This window comes from Diabrotica virgifera, chromosome 9 (genome assembly GCF_917563875.1).
Source record: "Diabrotica virgifera virgifera chromosome 9, PGI_DIABVI_V3a".
NCBI classification, from domain to species: Eukaryota; Metazoa; Arthropoda; class Insecta; order Coleoptera; family Chrysomelidae; genus Diabrotica; species Diabrotica virgifera.
The window spans coordinates 183,628,232-183,647,554 of record NC_065451.1 but is presented as its reverse complement, the minus strand read 5'-3'; the positions used below and the strand labels follow the sequence as shown (position 1 = coordinate 183,647,554).

General features: G+C 31.5%; 1 protein-coding gene across 4 annotated transcripts in view; it reads left to right on the top strand.

Moving 5' to 3' along the window:
• Positions 1-19,323, top strand: part of LOC126891825 (lipase 3-like) — a 199,613-nt gene that overhangs the window by 126,899 nt on the left and 53,391 nt on the right. The window contains exon 1 of one of the 4 annotated variants that reach the window (XM_050661108.1): positions 10,350-10,406. The exons of the other annotated variants lie outside the window; for them this stretch is intronic. Coding sequence (XP_050517065.1) covers positions 10,365-10,406 — 42 coding nt within the window. The 5' untranslated portion in view covers positions 10,350-10,364. Of the gene's footprint in view, positions 1-10,349; positions 10,407-19,323 lie in introns of those variants that run through there. 4 annotated transcript variants of the gene reach the window in all.

The window sequence follows — 19,323 nt, the reverse complement described above, 5'->3', positions numbered from 1 at the left end:
TTTAGAGAAGGCTGCTCTGAAAAGTTCATTTGATGTACATCCGTACCATTCTCTCAGGTTGCGCAGCCACGATATTCTGCGTCTCCCTATGCTTCTTGTTTCTTGAATCTTTCTTTGCATAATCAATTGAAGCAAGTTGTATCTCTCTCCACGTGTAATATGTCCGAGATATTCCAAGTTTCTTGTTTTGGTGGTATTTAAGATTTCCATTTCTTTATTCATCTTTCTCAGAACCTCTTTGTTTGTGACGTGTTCTGTCCACGATATTTTCAGAATTCTTCTGTACACCCACAGCTCGAATGATTCTAGTTTTTCATTGATGCAGCATTTAGAGTCCAGCTTCATTTTAAATTGCTTGTATACAAATAATTACATCCAGTGTTCCCAAACTTGTTCATTGCTCTTAGAATTTACCTCACATTGCAGTGACAATAACGCACAAATATTATCTAAGGTCAACACTGTCCCAAAGTCGATTGACAAATTTATCACTAGTAAGTATTGAACATGAAATAAAAACTGAAGTAAGTGATATTATTTCTAGATTTTGCTAATGCAAAACCACGAAAATTTTTTATAATTATATGTTGTAGTAAGTGCCTATATGCTTCCTTTAATAATTCGTTAATAAATTATTATTTTTTTAAATAATCACAAAGTTGTTCTTTTTTATTCATCTAACCAATTCCTTCCTAAGAGTGCTATTTATTCGTGTACTCAAACCTGTCAAATTTCCTCAACAAATTTTCCTTTATACCTCATAGATAAAAAAGTTCATTCTTAATTAAATATTTTTAACAGATATGTGTATGTGTAGGTTGTTTTGACGCCGTGAATACCTATTGGCTCCCGACATAATTTAATATTACACTATTTGCATCTGGATTTTTGTTTGCATTATAAGCGTGCCTAATATCCTCTAATACATACTCTATGTAATATTAGTACAGGTACTAGGTATTATAGGTACCTATAGTTCAGAGAAATAAGGGAAAAAAATATCCTGTTGGTGACACAACCCCCTCCAGGTCGAAACCAAATTTTTTGAGTAGTATGGACATCTATATTAATAACCTATATGTTTCCTGCAGCCGATTTTGATGATATACATAGTTATAAACAAATGAAGATCAAAAAACGGTAAATTTTCGCTTGTTTCGTCTATAACCAAAAAGTTAAGTATTTTAAACAAATTTGAGGCTGAGAAACTCATAAATCGTATAAAAAACTTTAATATGGCGTTCGCTGAATATGTCTATCCCTATTGGTTGCTTAGAAAATTGCAAAATAAATCATAAATTTTGAGTTTTTATAAATATTCATAACTTATGTAAAAATTAACTTAGAATATTCTTATTACACGAAACGCTGAGACTTCTGGTGCTTAAATCATACCCTAAATTTCAAAGCAATTGGTCAAATAGTTTAAAAGGTATTTAATTTGTTTATCCCATATTATTTTTTTTTGTAACGCTATAAGTCAGAAAATGATGAAGTTACAATAATACTTTGGATAGTTTATGAAAGAAGAAGATTTATACTATTCATTTAATTAAAAAAAATGACAAAAAATAATTCTAAATACTGCAAAATTATTTTGCAACAACATGTGGATTAAAAAAAAGGGGTGGCCAACTTCGTCCCTAATTGTCCTAGGACAATTGTTTTTCTTTCTAAATGTGTTTAAAAATTCATTCTTTCCAAATATGAAAAAATAATTTTTCTACGAGTAACAGTTAAAAAGTTATTCCAATTGTTTTTAAGTAAGCAAAAAATCGACGTGTTTTTGCAAAATAATTTTACACTGTTTAAAATTAATATTTGTCATTTTCTTTAATTAAGTCAATAGTGTAAATGTTCTTCTTCCATAAACTATCACAATTCTTACTGTAACCTCATCATTTTCTGACTTATATTGTTGCAAAAAAAATGAATTTGGGATAAACAAATTAACTAACTTTTAAACTATTTGACCAATTGCTTTGAAATTTAAAATATAATTTAAGCACCAGAAGTCTCAGCAATTCGTGAAATAAGAAGGTTCTAAGTTAAATTGTACGTAAGTTATGAATATTTATAAAAACTCAAAATATATGATTTATTTTGCAATTTTCTAAGCAACCAATAAGGATAGACATATTCAGCGAACGCCATATTGAATTTTTTTAAACGATTTATGAGTTGCTTACTCTCAAATTTGTTTAAAATGCTTAACTATTTGGTTATAGACGAATAAAGCGAAAATTTACCGTTTTTTGATCTTCATTTGTTTATAACTATGTATATTATCAAAATCGGCTGCAGGAAACATAAAGGTTATTAATATAGATGTCCATACTACTCAAAAAATTTGGTTTCGGCCTGGAGGGGGATGTGTCACGAGAAAAATCTTATTTCTCTGAACTACTATTTGACTATTCCATTTTGACTGCGCGTCAACCAAAGGGCGCCAAGGCATCGACTGCACACGGGCGCTACATGGGCTAGAGCCGCCTCTGTGTTGTTTGTAGTGTTTTTAGCTACCATATAAATGATGCGTATGTAACCACGGGCCTAATAATCGTTGTTATGGCCAGATGATCATTTTTGGTTTAAATCCCCAGGTCTTTTCAAATGTCTTGCGACAAGTCTAATTTGCCACCAAGGCTCTGGATGAGACTTATAATATGACTATTCCAGGTGAGTTTTTGATCTCGGGTTACCCCTAACATGTTACTTCTTTGGAATAGTCTAATGGGATGCCATTCAAAATTAGAGCCTGCAAATTTTATTTACGTCACCTTGTGACTGGTATCAAAGTCGTTTTGCTAGGCTTGACAGTTAACCTCTCCTTCGAGAACCAACTTTTAATTTCGTTAAGAGCAGTTTGCATGAGACTAGATAAAGTTAACTCTGGTTATGCTTGCTCCTAATTGTAACAACTAGGTTATCTGCTTAACTTTGAGTTATAAACCAGAATCATGTAACTTTTACTTTTTTGTACTTGTTCAAAGTAGGTAGGTCATTTACTTTCTTATTTGGTAACTTCAACTTTATGACCCAATTTTGCTCGTATTAAATTTTTTTTGCTCGATAGAGTTCTTTCATGACTCAGTAAAGTGCTTTTCAGCAATTATTTTTTGTACATACATACATAATCGATGATCCTCTTATAGCGTAAGGTGTCGAGGTGTCTTCTTTACTCGTTATTCTCTGCGAACTTACGCCACTTTTTTCTGTCCCTAGCTAATTATTTGGCTTCCTGCCACGATTTTCCTCTATTCTGCAATATTTCCATTACACTGGTATTCCGCGTTTTCCTTGGTCGCCTCTCCTGTTTTTCCCTATCGGCCTCGCTTCCCATGTCATTTTAACCTGTCTGCCGTCGTTCATTCTAAATAAGTGCCCAGTCCATTTTAATTTCTTTTCATGAATTTTTTCCTTTATTGATTTTACTTTTAATTCTCTTCTAATAACTTCGCTAGGTACGTCTTTTATCGGTTCTGCTAGCTCCCACGACTTTTCTTAAATACCTCATTTCCGCGGCTTGCAATCTCTTTTCTTGTTTGTCGTTCAATACCCAATTCTCTGCTCCATATGTAGTGATAGGTACGTAAATTGTTTTAAATATTATCATTTTGGTTTTCCTTGTTATTTCTTTTTTATTTAAGAAGTTTCTATACAGCAAATTAGTTCAGAGAAATAAGGAAAAAAATATGCTCTTGGTGACACATCCCCCTCCAGGCCGAAACTAAATTTATTGAGTAGTATGGATATCTACATTAATAACCTATATGTTTCCGGCAGCCGATTTTGATGGTATACATAGTTATAAACAAATGAAGATCAAAAAATGGTAAATTTTCGCTTTTTTCGTCTATAACCAAAAAGTTAAGTATTTTGAACAAATTTGAGAGTGAAAAACTAATAAATCGTATAAAAAACTTCAATATAGCGTTCACTGAATATGTCTATCCTTATCGGTTGCTTAGAAAATTGCAAAATAAATCATACATTTTGAGTTTTTATGAATATTCATAACTTATGTAAAAATTAACTTAAAACGTTCTTATTACACGGAATGCTGAGACTTGTGGTGCTTAAATCGTACCCTAAATTTCAAAGCAACTGGTCAAATAGTTAAAAAGGTATTTAATTTGTTTATCCCAAATTAATTTTTTTTGCAACGCTATAAGTCAGAAAATGATGAAGTTACACTAATACTTTGGATAGTTTATGAAAGAAGAAGATTTATACTATTAATTTAATTAAAAAAAATGACAAAAAATAATTCTAAATACTGCAAAATTATTTTGCAAAAACATGTGAATTAAAAAAGGGGGGCTACCTTCGTCCCTAATTATCCTAGGACAATTGTTTTTCTTTCTAAATGTGTATAAAAATTCAGTCTTTCCAAATATGAAAAAATTATTTTTCTACGGGTAACGGTTAAAAAGTTATTCTAATTGTTTATAAGTAAGCAAAAAATCAACGTGTTTTTGCAAAATAATTTTACACTGTTTAAAATTACTTTTTGTCATTTCTTTTTTTAAATAAGTCAATAGTATAAATGTTCCTCTTCCATAAACTGTCAGAAGTCTTACTGTAACTTCATAATTTTCTGACTTATAGTGTTGCAAAAAAAAATGAATTCGGTATAAACAAATTAAATAACTTGTAAACTATTTGACCAATTACTTTGAAATTTAAAATATAATTTAAGCACCAGAAATCTCAACAACTCGTGTAATAAGAACGTTCTAAGTTAATTTTTACATAAGTTATGAATATTTATAAAAACTCAAAATTTATGATTTATTTTGCAATTTTCTAAGCAACCAATAAGGATAGACATATTCAGCGAACGCCATATTGAAATTTTTTAGACGATTTATGAGCTTATTACTCTCAAATTTGTTTAAAATGCTTAACTTTTTGGTTATAGGCGAAAAAAGCGAAAATTTACCGTTTTTTGATCTTCATTTGTTTATAACTATGTATACCATCAAAATCGGCTGCAGGAAACATATAGGTTATTAATATAGATGTCCATACCATAGATATATAATACTCTAGATTGCGCCCTGCGATCTTAAAATGGGTGACGGTTGCGACAGAGATAAATGAGCCTATTTGGTCGGTAGTCTCTTTTTAATTTAAGGGGAATATCGACGACGTGAATATCCCACTTTATCGAGTAATATGTGTTGACAGTTGGAGCGGGTGGTGACGAGAAATGGTCTTAGGTCTTCGGACGTGGATAATCCTGGTTCGAATCCCATACCAACTTTAGCTTTTTTATTTTTATTTAATCAATATTGTGTTTATTAGATATTTTTACATCTGAAAAATGGACCTAAGTAAATCTAGCAGATAATAAATTTACCTATGTATAGTAAGTTAATACATATAGGAATACATAATTTGTGAACTGCATAGTAAAATAAAAGTCATTCGTTATTAATATAAATTCGTCATTATTCGAATGATGTGAATAATATTTGTTTTGCTTCTACTTTTTTAAAAAAATTGTAACAATAGTTTCATAAATAAAAATAATGTCTAATTACTTATAATTGAATCGGTCATTTCAAAAACAGCAAAGTCCACAATTTTGAGAAACTAACTTTTTGAGAGGAATAGACTCCTTTAAGATAAACGTTGTGTGCAAAAACGACACCAGTCCAGTAAAAACATTAGGAACAAAACTACAATATGATGTTTTGCAGAATTGCGTGGATGTTAATTAAACACCGAAGTACTTCTAGTCAGTTTTATTTTAAAAGAAAACTCAATAATTCTACAAATAACTTAAACATCAAAATCAACATTTATTTTTCCTTGACACTTATTTTTGCTTACAGTTGACATCTGACACTTATATAACATTGTTTCCAACTACATCATACAATAACAAAAATCCCCTAGATTTGCCGTTGCTTATTTTTACTGGGTATTCAACACCCCCCCTCAACGGTAAATCTCCTAGATCTAAATTAATTTTTTATTCTAAACCTAGCAACTCTCTAAATTTTTTAAACAGAGTTAAACCTAATGGTTTTGTACATATGTCAGCCTGTTGGTCACTTGTATTAAGATATTTTAATACAACAATATTTTCCTTAATTTTATCTCGTACAAAATGAAATCTAATATCAACATGTTTTAGTCTCTTATGAAATTCCGGATTTCTACTAACCCTTATAGCGCTTTGATTGTCTGCATGAATTAGAACCGCTACATAATCAGGTTTTATTTTTAAATCATACATTAAGTATCTTAGCCAACATGCTTCACTCACACATACACTTAGTGCAACATATTCAGCTTCAGTAGAGGACAAACTGACTGTAGACTGTTTCCGTGATGCCCATGACACCGTGCAATTAAAAACTTTGAATACATATCCTGATGTAGATTTTCTATCAGTACGGTCACCTGCCCAATCTGAATCTGAGTACCCTACTATCAAATTTTCCTGTTTATATTTATGTTTATAGTATATCAAACTCATAGTAACTGTGCTTTGAATATATCTCAATACTCTTTTTATTGCTACCCACAAATCGTTACTTGCACATGTTTGATACCTGCTTAATATACCTATAGCTATACACAAATCTGGTCTTGAGCATAACATTGCATACATCAAACATCCTATAGCAACTCTACATTTCTTTTCTATCTCTATGCTCTCAGATTTTTTTCGTTTGAGAAAATCGTGGTGAAAATTATTATCCATTGGTGTTGTTGATGGTTTGCAGCTTGACATGTCAAATTTCTTCAAAACATTTTTTAAGTAAACAGTTTGATTAATTTTTATTTTGCCTTCAGACAAATTTTGAGTTATGCACATACCCAAAAAATGTTTTATTTGACCTAAGTCGTTCATTTTGAAGTTTTTGTTTAAAATGTGTTTTATTTTCTCAACTTCTTGATCATTTGTACCTGCCAACAGCAAATCATCAACATACAGCAAAATGTATATCCTACCTTTTTCATTTACTTTAATATAAAGACAATATTCATATTCAGATCTTGAAAAACTCAAATTTTGCATCAAATTATGAAATTTGTCATTCCAATTTTTAGGTGAACTTTTCAAACCATATAAGGATTTTCTTAATTTGCAAATAGTGCCCTCTTTTTCTTTAAATCCCTTTGGGAGTGAAATAAAAACATTTTCTTTAATATCCCCATTTAGAAATGCACTACAAACATCTACTTGATGAATTTTCATATCAAAAGTATTACACATGGCTAAGAAAATCCTTATTGATGGTAATTTTGCTACTGGACTATAAATATCATTAAAAAACATACCAATTTGTTGAAAACCTCTAGCTACCACACGAGCTTTATATTTCACTACTTTACCATTTTCATTTTTCTTTTTCTTGAACACCCACTTGCACTCAATGACTTTTTGACCATCACTACTTTGCACAAACTCCCATGTTTCATTTTCTAGCAACGCATTTATTTCTGATTGCATAGCTTTCTTCCAATTTTTACACTCACTACTGGCCACTGCATCATCATACGTCAGGGGTTCTTCATCATCACTAAAAGTCAACAAACTCATTTCGTCATCATCCAGAACATAATCATCATATCTTGAGGGTCTTTTTATATGTCTTCTCAGGTCATATCCATGCTCCTGCTCTATTTCATTTACATCTTCAACACTGCTATCAGTTTCGAGGTCACTCTCACTGCTTTCTTCTCTATTATTTTGAGGTTCTTCTGCTTCACTGTCATCTTCTTCTGACTTTATCTCCTCACATATCATCTGTATGTTTTTATTCATGTCTGTCTCCCCATTTTTTATTTCTATGGTTTTCTCGGGCAAAAATATGACATCTCGATGAATTTCAACTTTATTTTTGTCTGGGACAAATATTTTGTAACCTTTTACATCCTCACTGTAGCCAATAAAGAAACCAAACATATTTTTTGCATCCCATTTTAATCTCTTCTCTTTTGGGACATGCACTGATACTCTAGAACCAAAACTCTTGAGTGTAGAAATATTATTGACTTTCTTTTTGTACCATAATTCATAAGGTGTCACATTTTTTATGCTACTAGGGCCTGTTCGGTTTAAAACATACACTGCTGTATGTATGGCCTCTGCCCACAAGTTTTTATTCAACTTTTGCCCTTGTATCATAGTTCGGGCTGATTCAACTAGGGTTCTATTTTCCCTCTCAGCCCTACCGTTCTGCTGAGGCGTATACACTACTGATCTCTGATGTTTTATGCCTTGATAGTCAAGCATCTCCTTTATTTCTTGGTTCATAAACTCTAAACCGTTATCTGATCGTAAATTTTTCATCTTGCAGCCTGTCTCTCTCTCGGCTAATGATATAAAATTTTTAAGGTGTTTCTTAACTTCTGATTTATTTTTCATGAAATATGCGTACCTATAATTTGTATAGTCATCCTTTAACAACAGGAAATACCTATTTCCCCCTAAAGACTCTTCTTCCATAGGGCCACATACGTCTGTATGCACTAATTGTAATGGCTCACTTGCTCTTGATTCACTTAACTTGAATGGTATTCTGTGTTGTTTACCTGTTAAACACTGTTCACACACGAATTTTTCGTCTATAAAATCAATGTTATTTTGCCTTAAAAAGTTTCTCACATATGTAGTATTTTGATGTGCTAGTCTGCAGTGCCAAACTCTCAAACTTTCTGTTGTTTTTGCAGAATTACACTCTGATAAAAATACATCTACTAAACAGCTGTTTTCTTGAACTTGACCGTCAGACAAGTTTTCGTTAGGGGTGCGTTCCGAAATTAAAATATTTGCAAAGGTTTCAGTGTTTTGTTCTTGTGAGAATAACATTTTGTATAATTTGTTATCCCGTGTTGCCAATGCTCTTATTTCTCCTTTGTCATTATAAAATTCACATTTTTCATTGTTTGAAAACATCTTATAACCTTTATCTAAGGCACATCCAGCTGAGAATAAATTAAATTGTAAATCTGGCACAAATAATACATCTGACAGGGTTGACTTTATAAATTTCTTACCATTAAATGCCCATAGAGTTATTTTTCCAATACCTTTAACTGGTAATTTTTCTCCATTTCCGACTTTTACTTGTTTTTTATAGCTTATCTCTATCAATTCTTCAAACAGATCTTGATTCCAGCACATATGTTCGCTAGCTCCTGTGTCCAAGCACCATTCATTTTTATTTTTCTTACTCCCAGTATATACCATGAATGCATTACTGTCAATTTTATTTTCTTCTCTGCTTGTCTGTTGTTTTTCATTTTTATTTTTATTAAACCAACACTCTTGTAAGTTGTGTCCTCGTCTTTTACATTGACTGCATACTTTTATGTCTTTCTGGCTATTATTATCTCTCTCTTTCTTCTTGAAAAAGCAATTTTTCGCAATATGGCCACCTCTGCCACAAAAATGGCACTTTAATCTGGTTTTCTTTTGCCCTTTAAATTCTCTGCTTGTATCACTTTTCATCGCCAATGCTGTGCTGCCCTGTGCTGACTTACTTCTTTCTTCTTCGATAAGTAGTCTTGATGTAAGTTCATCTAGGGTTTGTTTATCAGATGGTACGGATTCCCATGCGGATCGAAAATGCTTATATTCCTCTGGCAATGCCATAAGTATTTTTGTCATGATCATTTTATCGGACAGCTCTTCACCAGCTTGCTTTAGCTTATTTTTTATCTCTTCAAGCTGTGATATGAATGAGGCAACATTTTTACCTGATGAAAACTCCAAGAGAAAAAACTTTTGTTGCATTAAATGAATGCTCACCTCTGACTCTTTGTCGTAGACAGACTTCAACTTTGTCCACATATCTTTCGAGGTCTCACAGGATAAAATGTGTGTCATAGGGCCTTGCTCTATTCTGGTTACTATAAATTCTTGTGCTTTTGAATCACCAGCATCCCATTTCTTTTGGTCATCTCCAGTAGTGCTCGGTCTCACAGACTTTCCTATTACTATGTCATAATAACCACGGCTTTTTAGCACTACCCTTGTTTGAAATTTCCAGGCTACCCAGTTGTCACCACCACTAAGTTTCAACGCAGCCGATGAATTTTCCATTTTTCGGATTTATGTTTTTCTTTTTTTATGTATATATACTCGAGCTTCTTTTTCACCTTTTTTTCAGCTTTTCTTTTTTTTAATTTCGTTGGCCGCGGCAAACTACCGACACAGGCTCTTCAACACTGACTTTTTTACTGGCGAAATACTCACGAAACAAGTGATCCGGGCCCTGATTCTAAATCAAATTTCGACACTAAACAAGTCGCTTTCAATATGGCGATGGCGACTGTCGAAATTATTTGACACGGAGATGAATGAATGGCCAAAAGCGAGGTTAGGTTTAGTTTAGATGTGTTTTGTTTATTTCTTGCAAGGAAAACTAAATCAAAAGGTATTATAATATAGCTGGGTTTAATTGAAATTTGCTTGTTTTGAGGAATTAGATAGAATAGTATTAAATTAGAAATATAATAATTGAGAATGTCCACAACATGAATCATCAACTCAATGAAAGATGTGAGGTAATAATCTGGGAAAATTAGTAAAAAACAAGGAAAATTAATTACCAGCTATTTTATTGCTGGACATGCTGAAATAAAATCTTCAAGATTTCCTATATTAGTAATATAGCTGTGCAAAGTCCACAGAAAGTGTGCTATTTTGTTTATAAACAAATTAGCGCTCCGAAATCTTTTTTTTTATTATTGCTCTAAAACTCCGAAAATTTTAACTTTAAACCAAAACACTCACATAAAAATTGACAGTAATTTAATTCTGCACATTAATAATTTATTCCAATTTCCTTCGACGGAAATTTTCTTCGGAAAATTCGGGTTTTCCAAACAAAATCTTTAATTTTCAACTAAAATTTGAGGGAAGTAATTATTTATCAATAATTAAATAATTTGGTGACAGTGACATAAATCTTTTTTGTTATGAGTGTCTTGAAGATATGAAAATTTGTATGTACAAAGAAGACCGGAATTAAAAGGTATCTAATGGTTCAAAGATTAAAATCCTGTTGTTTATAACTCTGTCGCAAATGCCGGTCAAATTTGACCGGTTATACCTGGAATCACTCCTCGCAATTCAATTTGTTTTTCTTCGAAAAGGACACAGAAGCCGTGCTCTTTTCAACAGCGTTAACTTAATTTAATTTAATCTAATATTTTCTGAGGGGTTCTATTTGTTTATAAGCCAAAAAATTGTTTCTTTATAACATTCCCGAGACCGCTCAAATGGTCCAATTTCAATCCTGTAAGGTACGTTGAATAGGTATAGTGCTTTTTTATATGAAAATCATAGTTATTCTGGTGTATCATAATCTTTCTGGTTATTATTTCGACCGAAATTTTTTAATTAACATTTTAATTATTGCTAAACTATTGGTTAGATTGTCGCCGGTCTCCTGATATACAGAGAGGGGCTAAATTATGGAATAAATTCATTTTCTCTAAAATGGACGATTTTAGAGAAAAATCCCGAAACAGGTCGATTTTTATTTTTAAATTAAATTTCTTGGCATATATTTCAAACTAGTGACGTCATCCATCCGAGCGTGATGACGTAATTATTTTTTTAAATAGGAATATGGGTTCGTGTTGTAGCTCATTTACAAAGGCGTTCAATTCTCTATTCAGTATTATAAACATAAGTTTCATTATTTATACAGGGAGGCCAAGAAAAATTTTGAATTAAATTAATTGACGCAAGAAGAAGAATGCATGTAATTTATTTAACTCAAAATACATTGTATTGCTGTCAGAAAATAGAAAAAAATGTTTATTTTGCAAATAAACATTGCTTTTAGCTTAAATTAAAAGTTCAAACTGCCAATAGGTAGGAGGGAGTCTGTTTGTGATTTAATTTAAGCGAAAAGAAATGTTTATTTGTGAAATAAACCTTTTTTTCTATTTTCTGACAGCAGTACAATGTATTTTGAGTTAAATAAATTACATACATTCTTCTTTTTGCGCCAATTAATTTAATTCAAAATTTTTTTTTGGCAACCATGTATAAATACCTAATGATATTAATGTTTATATTACTGAATAGAGAATTAAACGTCCTTTCAAATGACCTACCACACGACCCCTATTCCCATTAACAAAATTATCGATTACGTCATCACGCTCAGATGGATGACGTCACTAGTATGAAATATATGCCAAAAAATTGTAATTTAAAAATAAAAATCGACCTCTTTCGGGATTTTGCTCCAAAATCGTCCGTTTTAAAGAAATGAATTTATTCCATAATTTAGCCCCTCTGTATAATCTACTATAATAAATCTTTCATGTCTTCAATTATTTAATTATTGATAAATAATTAGGTACTTCCCTAAAATTTTAATTGAAAATGGCAGATTTTTTGGGAAAACTCGGATTTTCTGAGTAAAATTTTTGTTGAAGGAAATCGGAAAAAAAATAACTTTGTGCAGAACTAAATTACGGTGAATTTTTATTTGAGTGTTTTTGGCTCAAAGGAAAAAATATAGGAGTTACAGACCACTAATTGAAAAAAAAAAGAAGATTTAGGAGTGCTAATTTGTTTATAAATAAAATAACACACTTTCTGCGGACTTGTCATACCCCATATTACTAATATATGCAATCTTAAGATTCGATTTTAGCAATAAATTAGCTGGTAAATAATTTTTCCCAAAAATGGTATTTTTTCGATAATTTTCCCAGACTATCAACAAAATCCAAGAAACCGAAGCGCCAACCCAAATTCTGAGCAGTCTCAACATAATAAGGTTAATATCCCCAAGAATCGCGCGGTGTCGAAATGAAATTGCGACTGTCGAAATGAATTAGAATCAGGCCCCTAGGCCATAACCTGATCAAAGAATACATATCTCTCACAAGAACCGACACGGACGGCGATTCTTTTGTTGTTAGCATGTACTTAATTTTAGTATCGAGTTGGCAAGTGTACACGCGAGTACACTGAGAAAAGTCTCGCACATTTCTGGCGTGTATCAATAAAATTTTAGTTGCACTGAGAGAAAGGTTGCATGCAGGGCCGGCTTTTGTTGACATTCTTAATATGGTGGAATTATTTTTGATTTACAAAAGGTTGCAAATACAACACAAAGTAATGGTGAGAATTATATTGATTAAAACCATGGATAAAATACCTTTTTTATCCTGATTTTAGCATTGAAATACCAATAATAAAATATATTATAGTGGCGTGACATTCACTAATTATTCTTTTTGGCTTATATTGATACAACGATACAAAATATAATTTGTTGTTTTCACCAATTTTGAAAAAGTGTGACCAAGTTGGTGAGAATTTGAACGACTTGGTGTGACCTAATAGGCTGTCTGTCCGTCCGACCGCGAATATAACTCCTTCAGTCACTATACCAGGTAGAATGACAAATGAGGTGTCAAATGAAAGCTTATAATCCATGGATGGTACTCAAGGTGAGACATTTGACCTAGACTGTCTGTCCGTCCGACCGGAAATGTAACTCCTCCGTCACTATACCAGGTAGAATCACAAATGAGGTGTCGAATGAAAGCTCATAATACATGGATGGTACTAAAGGTGGGAAATTTGACCTAGGACTTCCGGTTTTAGAAATGCGACCGGAAGTACTCTTTTAAAGTCACCGCAATAGCACAAGTGATATACAGGGTGTAACAAAAATACAGGTCATAAATTTAATCACATATTCTGGGACCAAAAATAGTTCGATTGTATCTAACTTACCTTAGTACAAATGTGCACATAAAAAAAGTTACAGCCCTTTGAAGTTACAAAATGAAAATGGATTTTTTCCAATATATCGAAAACTATTAGAGATCTTTTATTGAAAATAGACATGTGGCATTCTTATGGTAGTAGTATCTTAAGAAAAAATTATAGTGAAATTTGGACACCCCATAAAATTTTTATGGGGGTTTTGTTCCTTTAAACCCCCCAAACTTTTGTGTACGTTCCAATTTAATTATTATTGTAGTAACATTAGTTAAACACAATATTTTAAAAACTTTTTTGCCTCTTAGTACTTTTTCGAAAAGTTAGTTTTTATCGAGATATTTTGAATATTTGTCAAATCCACCACATATTTGTATATGGCTAAGTACGATTATGGAGAGTTGGTAATAATATGAAAATTTATTTATGATTTACATTTTTAGGTATATTTTGAACCATATTAAAAAAGAAGTAATATCTCGATAAAAAGTGTCTTCTCAAAAAAATACAAAGAGGCAAAAAAGTTTTAAAAACACTGTGTTTAACTAATGGTACCGCATTAAAAGTTTAATTGAAACATACACAAACATTTGGGGGGTTTAAAGGAACAAAACCCCCATAAAATTTTTATGTAAACATATTAAAAAAGAAGCCGCAACTCGATAAAAGCTGCCTTATCGAAAAAATACTAAGAGGCAAAAAAGTTTTAGAAATATTGAATTTAACTAATGGTACCACAATAATAATTTAATTGGAACGTACACAAAAGTTTGGGGGGGTTTAAGGGAACAAAACCCCCATAAAATTTTTATGGGGTGCACAAATTTCACTATAATTCTTTTTTAAGATGTTCCTGCCATAAGAATGCCACATGTCCATTTTCAATAAAAAATCTCTAATAGTTTTCGATATATTCGAAAAAATCAATTTTCATTTTGTAATTTCAAAGGGCTGTAACTTTTTTTTGTGCATATTTGTACTAAGGTAAATTAGGTTCATTCGAACTATTTTTGGTCTCAGAATATGTGATTTAATTTATGACCTGTATTTTCGTTACACCCTGTATTATTCGACGCGCATTCGCAAGACGAGAACAAATATATACTTCTGGTTTCATGACTGTCTGTCCGTCCGACCGCGAATACAACTACAGATTACTAATACAGATAGAATGGCAAATGAGGTGTCGAATGAAAGCTTATAACCCATGGATGGTATTAAAGATGAGAAATTAGACATCGGACTTCGGTTTTAGAGTTACAACCGTAGGTACTGCTTTAAAGTCACTCAAAATATGATATGAATGTAAAACAAGATGACAAAATTAGTAAAATCGTAGATCAATCGACGCAAAGTTACACGAAGAGTTCCAATATCGACTTCCAGTTCTACTTTCGATTACTTTGGGTGAAAACCTAGGACCAATTACTTGTTTGTCGAGGTATTTCCTAATTCATTATATTCGTTATTTCGTAAAATAATCGAAAAATAACAGCCGTTGTAACCGTCACGGAATCCAATTCTTTTTGGATGACAAATGTTCGTGATCAACAACAAGAAACTGTATGTTAAAATCGAATGTCAATATTTTCAATTTTTATTGTCTTGGAAACCAGCCAAAACATTCCGTACATTCCAGCCAAAACCAGCCAGTACATTCTTTAAAGTCGAATATCGGGGTAAATAAATAAAAAACCAATAAGTATTGTACTATTTTATTTCTATAAATATAAAGATATAATAACTGAAAAAATATATTATATAGTATACAATAAAAACTAATAAGCAATCGAGAAAAGAGAAAAAGTAATTTTTTAATTAATATATTAATTAATATATATATGGAAACGTTTTGATCATTATGGTCAGAAGCTTATTTCCATATGAAAGCAGCCTTTAGCTTTTTTTGTTGGAACGCAAGTATAATCAAGAGAATGTAAACCTATTATGAAGAGTGTATTGTCAATTATCAAGCATCAACTTGAATGTTGAAACAATTTCAAGTGATATTGGATCAAACTTTTTGAATTAGCTAAATTATATAATGTTACTCCTGAAAATCCTGAATTTCAAGTAGTCAGTCATAAATTGTTTTATATATTTGATCTAAGTTATTGTTTTATACAAACTACAGAAACAGTTTAATGAAACATAGTTTATTAAATTTAATTTAGGTTTGCTGATAAAAGTACTTTATGGAAGTTTTTGTGAGTATTGGATTCTCAACTTTTTAAACACAGCACGTGGCTTGTGGAATGAACACATATAAAATATGACTTTGTGCTCTTCCTGCAGATGCATTTGGTACAGTAGAGGTCAAATAAAGGTTAGAGAATTTGTATGATATTTTAGATTCAAATTCTTTGTGAAATCCCAATAAATACAAAATTAATTTTTTATACGATAGTTCATAGTTCATGAAAAAGCTTAAAATAATTAATTCACATAATCAAGATATCTCAAAAAGAATTAAATTGTATAAATGTTGGAAAATAACAATTAATAGTTGTAGGCTATATAAGAAAATATATATAGAAAATAAGTCTATACAAAATATTATGAGCTACAAACTGATACAAAAACAAAATACTAACGCCAAGCCAAGCCAAACAAACAACTGTGACAACAAACGCCGATCCTGTACAAGACAAATGTTACCAAAATTATTTGCTATTCATACAAATTGAGAAATGGCTGATCTGGCACATGCGCATAAAAATTTAGTTCATAGATAATCCGTTTGTGTCGGTTCTTGGGAGATATGTATTCTTTGACCTGATGTTTTGCAGAATTGCGTGGATGTTAATTAAACACCGAAGTACTTCTAGTCAGTTTTATTTTAAAAGAAAACTCAATAATTCTACAAATAACTTAAACATCAAAATCAACATTTATTTTTCCTTGACACTTATTTTTGCTTACAGTTGACATCTGACACTTATATAACATTGTTTCCAACTACATCATACAATAACAAAAATCCCCTAGATTTGCCGTTGCTTATTTTTACTGGGTATTCAACACAATATAACTCTCAATTTTGATGTCATCCATTTCATCCATCTTTCGACTATATAGTTAAGTTTTCTTTGCTCTTCTGTAAAATTAGGAATAGGTACTTATGTGACTCGTGTTGTTTTTGAAATGACCGATTCAATTAATAAATCGATGGTACATTATGTTGATATTAATTATTGGTAATTTTTTACGAATATTTTTAATTACTTTATACTATTCTACCATTAACTTATTTAAAAAAATAACATTGGCTTTTATATTTTTAAAAATCTATAGGTATCTACACAGTTTTTCTTATTTGTTATATATTTCTTTGCATAGATTTATTTTAGAGATGTAATAATATCTAATAAACGCAATATTGATTAAATTAAAAATAAAAAAGTAAAGATTCGTATGGGATTCGAACCAGGATTATCCACGTCCGAAGACAAACTAGGGATGCGCAAAAATGTCAAAACATCGATATTTACATCGAATGATGTATCAAACGACTAACATCGATTTTACTGAATTATCGGATTGAAAACATCGATGTTTTAATATCGAAACATCGCCCATTACCACAGCAGCCACCTACAGGATCTTTTAATAAAGTACAAATACAGATGACATGTTACATGTCGAATCTTTTATTTTGACAAATAACATTAAATATGTTTGTGTTTGTATTTGTAAAATATAAATAAAACAAATGTACGATTCTATGTTGTTACCTATTTACCTATAAATGAGATCAAACGTTAAAATAAGATCAGTGAAAATGTACAAAAATTTTCCAAAAACATCGCTAAAAACATCGACATAAATATCGATGTTCGCCGATATTATCAAAAGAAAAAAAATCGATGTAAAAATCGATTATCGAAAGCAGAATATCGATGTTTTTAAATCATCGATATATCGTGCGCATCCCTAAGACAAACGACCAGTTCTCGTCGCCATCCGCTCGAACTGTCAAACCATCTAAAATACTCGACGACAGAGTAGGATAGTGACGTCGTCGATACTCCCCTTGAATTTGAATTAGAAAAAAACTACCGACCAAATAGGCTCATTTATCTCTGTCGCAACGGTCACCCATTTTAAGATCGTAAGGCGCAATCTAGAGTATTATAAATCTATGGTCCATACTACCTACTCAAAAAATTTGGTTTCGGCCTGGAGGGGGATGTGTCACGAGAAAAATCTTATTTCTCTGGACTAAATGATATGTTCTTGTGGCTGCTTTTATCCTATTTCCAATTTCGTCTTCGTGTGTCCCCTTCTTATTTAAAATTATTCCAAGGTATTTAAATGTATCTACCTATTCCATTTTTTTGCCTTGGAGTTCAATATTTAGGTTAACATCTTTCTTTGACATTGCCACTACTTTTGTTTTTTCCATATTAATTATTAGATCGTAATTTTTTAATTCTGCCTCCCAGATTCTTATGTTCTCCTCCAGAGCTCTTTCAGTTCTTGCCACAATAACAATATCATCTGAAAATACACAGGCTTCAATTTTTATTTGTTGTAGGTTTCTGTTTCCTATGGTACATTTTTTTATTTTTGGCCAGCACTTTTTAATTACTTCGTCTATTAGACAGATAAACAGTAGGGGGCTCAATACCCCTCCTTGTCTGACTCCGTCGTTTTTCGTAAATTTTCTGGAAATAAGATTGCCTGTTCTTACCTGATTTATGGTATTGCAATACAAACTCTGGATTGTGGTTATCAGTTCCATATCCACTTCCTTATTTGTCAAGCTTTGTCATATTCCCTCTCTGTTCACCATGTCAGAAGCTTTTTTCATATTTAGGAATCCCAAATATACCGTTTCATCTTTTAGTAGGGCTTTTTCGATGATCTGCTGTAGTCTGCTAGCTCTGGACGCCGAAACCCACTTTGAATTATTTTTTTTATTGTGTTTAAAATCAAACATTTTATGAAATGTGTGATGAATTTATAGGCTATTGATTATGTACTGTAGAAAGAAACTACAACGTTAACGGAGTTTTATTATTTCATATGGTCAATGAATCTCTATATATAAAAAAACCGCGGAGTGTTTACAGGAGTATTTACAAAACCGCATTTAAAGGAGTGCGTTTTTGAGAAATGGGTGAATTAGTCCCTGGGCACAGGTTACATTAGGGTGAGTTTTATGCACTTTTGGTACAAACACGTTTACATAAAAATTGTTCCTGGTTAAATTTACTTTCTAAATATAACTTTTTAAAGTCAAAGATACTTTTTTTACAAAAATATATTCAAAAGAAAAAGCACAAAGAAACCCAAAAGAAAGCAATTTTGTTTTTTGTCCCATAACTTTTGTCCACGGGGATATAGGTATAGACATTGCTTCACATAAAAAAAACTTACAGATTTTGCCTTTAAAACTGTGTTTAGTAGAGGTCATTAGGATTTACAGTTTTCGAAATATGATTTTTCAAAGTTCGCCACTCACAGCAATTTTGGGCAATTTTCCTTGTTATTTCGCAAATATTGTAACTTATTCTGTAATATTCTGTAACTTTTTTCTACGTAACTTTAGGCATATGCAATGGTACATGTAAGAGGAATAGAAATGAATT